The sequence below is a fragment of the Oryzias melastigma genome, linkage group LG15, assembly GCF_002922805.2.
Source record: "Oryzias melastigma strain HK-1 linkage group LG15, ASM292280v2, whole genome shotgun sequence".
In the NCBI taxonomy this organism is placed as follows: domain Eukaryota; kingdom Metazoa; phylum Chordata; class Actinopteri; order Beloniformes; family Adrianichthyidae; genus Oryzias; species Oryzias melastigma.
This window is the reverse complement of record NC_050526.1, coordinates 3,801,225-3,805,859: the sequence shown is the minus strand read 5'-3', so window position 1 is coordinate 3,805,859 and position 4,635 is coordinate 3,801,225. Positions and strand designations below refer to the sequence as shown.

The following is a 4,635-nucleotide window of genomic DNA, read 5'->3' as shown; positions in this document are numbered from 1 at the left end:
AAAACAGAATAAATAACTTCAATGTGATTTAGACTGGTCGGGTGAAATTATTATTAGATAATAAGATTTTTATTATGGGGATTTTGTGTCTCGGTCACTGTGGTGTCCAGTTTTATGAAGAGAGCAGGACTTAAAATGGCGGAACTAAAAATTACCGTCTTAGTTTCCCGTCGGGTTGTTGCAACTTCCGGAAAGGCAATCCGGAAGTTTGCTTCTGCCCGGTTGTGGTGTGCTTGGAAGGAAGACGTTTTTGCCCAAGTTTTCGAACTTTTTTGTCTTTGCAACACGCGCTTTTCAAGTAAGTTGATTTTTGTTGTTGTAAGACAGAGATTATTACAAAAAAGAGCGTAGAAAGCTACAACAGAGACTGAAGATCAGGAGTTATAAATAGGTTATTAGCAGGAAGCTAGGCTAATGTTAGCACGAAGCTAACGAAGTAAAACGTGAAATTAGTTTAATAAGTATTACGTTTTCATAAACGACCCTAAGCCATCAATGGCACACATACCCAATAGAGTATGACACGATTTTATTTTATTGAAATTTTTGATAGTCAGGCATCTTATTTTTCTCCCTTAATAAGAAACAAACTCTTCAAATAGACCACAATGGTTTTGCTTTTTTAGTTTCAAAGATGCATTAATATTTTAGAATTGGAGTTTTCATGTTAATTGTATTCTATCATATTGCTCATATCTTGTTTTTTTTATTAATTATCACTAAATGTGAAATGTTTAGAAATTCTTAATGAAAGAGGATATAGTATAACAAATACACAACTTGAATCTGAAAGCTTTTGCTTTTCATTCTGTTAAGGTAATGGGATGTCCTCATTTCATGAAATATAATGCAAAATAAATAAAATGGGAAACCTATTTTTTTTAGATATTTGACTCTTTAAGGTGTAATATAACTAATTTGTTTTCCATTAAGTATTTTACTTTATGCTACCATATGTTTATACATTCTACTAGAAAATAGAGTAATTTCATAATTACTTTACTTCTTCTCTGATTTAAAAATAGAATAGTACATGAGTATTGTTCAACCTTCCAGAAAATGTGCAAACTGGCTTTTATGCATATTGTTTCCAATATAGAGAGCATTGTTGGTAGTGTTTTTTTTTTTTTCAATAATTATTTCTTTGAAATGTAATTGGCTAGGATTAAATAAATTCTTACTCTCTCCCTCACTACCTTTGAGGACACTTCTGGAACAGTATGATATTATATATAAAATATAATATTAATAAATATATAATAATAAATGTAATATAAATATATAATATTGTTATGCAGATTAAGTTTAGATAAAATGTGGTACAATTTGAGCTTAGAAAATATATAACTTTATGTACAGTGTAAGAAAATAAATTGAATATTTTAAATGTTTTATTAGCATGGTTTCATTATTGTGAACTGAAGTTACTTTCCGTAAATAATAATGGTTACGCAAAATTCGTTTACATATTTTATAGTTAAGCTGTTGGATATGGTAATCTTTGGTAATGAAAGGAAAACAAAATTTATTGTTTTTGGTACAGATAAAACAAAGGAAAACATAAAGCTTCATAAAGCTAAAAATTGAACGTGTTAATGAAACAAAGTTCCTTGGAGTCGTTGATTGACCACCAGCTCAATTGGAAATCACATGTTGAAGATATAAAAAACAAAGTATCTAAAGCCATAGGTATAATTTATAGAACTAAAATAACACTGAGTATAAAGTGCTTGCATATTTTATATTTAACCTTAATTCTTCCATACTTCTAGTATTGTAGTGAAATTTGGGGAAATATATACAAAACAAATATTGATCCAATAATTAATCTTCAAAAAAGACCAACTAGATTAATAAGTAAAGTTTTCGGGAGTACACTAATGCGCTGTTAAAGAAATCGAATACATGAAAATTTGTGGATATTGTGCATTTAAGAATGTTGGAAATTTCTTTTGGTGCATTTCAAAATAGTTTACCCTTGAGAGTGCAGTTGTTTTTAAGAGAAAAGAGAAACACCATAATTTGAGAGGTAATTTTATGTTTGAAACCTGCAGAGCAAGAATAAATATAAAATAGAAATTTCCTTCTGTTTTAGGTACAAAACTTTGGAATTCTTTAGGTACACACATTTTAAATTGGTTAATACTCTTAAAAAATGTAGGTTACTGATAAAATGTAAAAAAGATTATCAGTACAAGTGAATTTTTTTTTTTCCATGTAAGTTGTATTTTTTTGTCTAATCTTCACCGGTGTCTTTGGCAAACATAAATTCCTGTCATCCTGTGTCATGGGAGGGATCACTCATCAATATAAGGGTGGGGTCATCTGGACCCCACAAGAAAGCACATGGGTGAAGCAGGTAGTGATAGGAGGGGGATTCTTCTTCTTTTGTTATTTTACTGTTTCATAGCGCTCGTCTGCCACCCACACTGGGATGAGGTTTGCTGTGAAAGGTCACAGCGGTTCAAATCATGCTCCTGCTATTTCTTTCACAGCTCTGTTCCTGTAAATGTACGTGTTGGTGTCATATAGAGCTGCCACAAACAATTATTTTAATAGTCGACTAATCGCTGATTATTTTATCCAATTAGTCGACTAATCAGGTCATGCGCAAAGTGGATGTAAAGCACACATCTTAACCATCATTAACGTTAAATTAAGTATAAATAAAGACAATGAAGACAGTAGTTTGTCAAACTTTTAATGAATCGTGCTGCCTCTGTCCTTCATTCGTTTCTGGTATTAAAACACTTAAATCAAATGAGGTCGGCATCTGAAACAAAGGAACTATTTTTCACTAAAGATCAAGTTTTGGACTCACTGACTCAAATATTTTCAAAAAATGTTCATTTTTTTGGTGCTGAACGCTCAAAACTTTGTTCAACTTTACTACACTTTGACTCATAATAATATAAAGTAACAACTAATCGACTATTAGACTATTAGATTAGTTTTTAATAGCTGATTTGTTGACTATTTGTGGCATATATCGTGGCCCTAGTGTCATATAATTCTGGGATGGCACAAACTGCAATTATTAGTTTCTACTCTGTGATTGATTTTTAAACGGTTGGTACTTCCGTGTTTTGAAAAAGAACCTATCCACACGTCACTACCAAATCCCTGATTGGTTAGAGTTCAGCATTTCAATGAATTAGAATCAAGAAGTTTAATTGGTTGAACTTTCATTGCGTTTTGTACGTAGAGCCAGCGACTGGAAAAACCCTCCGTAGCAACATGTGAAGCTGAGAGTTGAAGCCCATTATTCGGGTTGACATGCGCTTGCATAGACTTGAGTATGAGTAGCTGGGGTGAATGAACCTTATTTGTCATCTTTATTACATTTGGTATTCATAGGTAACTTTTATCTACAAGTATCACCATATAATATAAGAAATACCTTATCATTGAGGTTTTTCCTTTTAAATGATCTCTATATTTTAGTTTCAAACACTAATTCTTCTCTCTAATGTCATGAGAAAAACTAAAATCTTCTTTCTTGTGTATGAGTTGTATTTTGGCAGTACCATCTGTTTGCTGAATCACAATTAAAATGTCTATTTTGCTTCTTTTTTTATTTTCCCTCCCAGAGCTTGTTGAGCGATCTTTGAGAGAATGACTGACCGGTACAACATCCACAGTCAGCTGGAGCATCTCCAGTCCAAGTACATCGGAACAGGGCATGCTGACACCACCAAATGGGAATGGCTGGTGAACCAGCACCGTGACTCGTACTGCTCCTACATGGGTCATTTTGACCTGCTCAACTACTTTTCCATCGCTGAAAACGAAAGCAAAGCTCGCGTCCGCTTCAACTTGATGGAGAAGATGCTTCAACCATGTGGACCGCCGGCAGACAAACCCGATGACGCCTAAAGCACGACTCAACCAACTACTGCCGCTTTTTTTTCTTCTTTCATTTTTACCTACCGGACATTTGTTCGTAAAGATTTGTCATCTCTGTGGAATCCAACTATTGATGTGTTCACTGCCCACTCCAGGGACAGAAGTAATTCTCATTTGTTGGACCGGTTTATAGATTAACTGTAGTGCTCTCAGGAAATAAATGAGAAGGAACCTATCCATTTGAAAAAAAATGTTAAAAATGTCACATTTGTACACATTACACACGATGTATTCCTAATTAAAACATTTTTTCCTTTGGTTAAAATGTTTCAGTAAGTGCTCATTGAGGTTTTAGACATTCGTCAGGTTATTAGACATAAAATACAATTAAAAAAATGTTTAAGTGAAAAAAGTCTACTGCTCTGAAATCATCTAATATGATGATGTGAATAGAAAAAGTTTTCTTTAGGGTTTTTTTTAAGGAAAAGTAATTACGGTGGTTATTCTTAAGACTTTTGTCTTGAAATATCTGAGTTTTACACATATCAAATATATTTTTTATCTTTACCAAAACTGTTAGATTCCAACATTTCCTGATTGTCTATGCAGTATGACTGCCACTATTTAGATAGTCGACGACTAATGCAATAGTCGATTAATTGTTACTTTTTCTTATATGGAGTCAGAATGTAGTAAAGTTTAAAGTTATAATGGCATTCTGATAACTTTTTGTACTACTTTGGCATTTATTAAGGTTTTTTAGGCCATTTTGGATTTAAGCTAATATTT

The 4,635-nt window shown here is 32.6% G+C and overlaps 1 protein-coding gene across 1 annotated transcript; it reads left to right on the top strand.

Moving 5' to 3' along the window:
* Window positions 1-150: 150 nt before the first annotated feature.
* sf3b5 (splicing factor 3b, subunit 5) lies at window positions 151-4,171 on the top strand. Its single transcript, XM_024296494.2, has 2 exons — window positions 151-298; window positions 3,591-4,171. The coding sequence occupies exon 2, from the start codon at window positions 3,616-3,618 to the stop codon at window positions 3,874-3,876; it is 261 nt and encodes an 86-aa protein (XP_024152262.1). The 5' UTR covers window positions 151-298; window positions 3,591-3,615; the 3' UTR covers window positions 3,877-4,171.
* The last annotated feature ends 464 nt before the right edge of the window (window positions 4,172-4,635 follow it).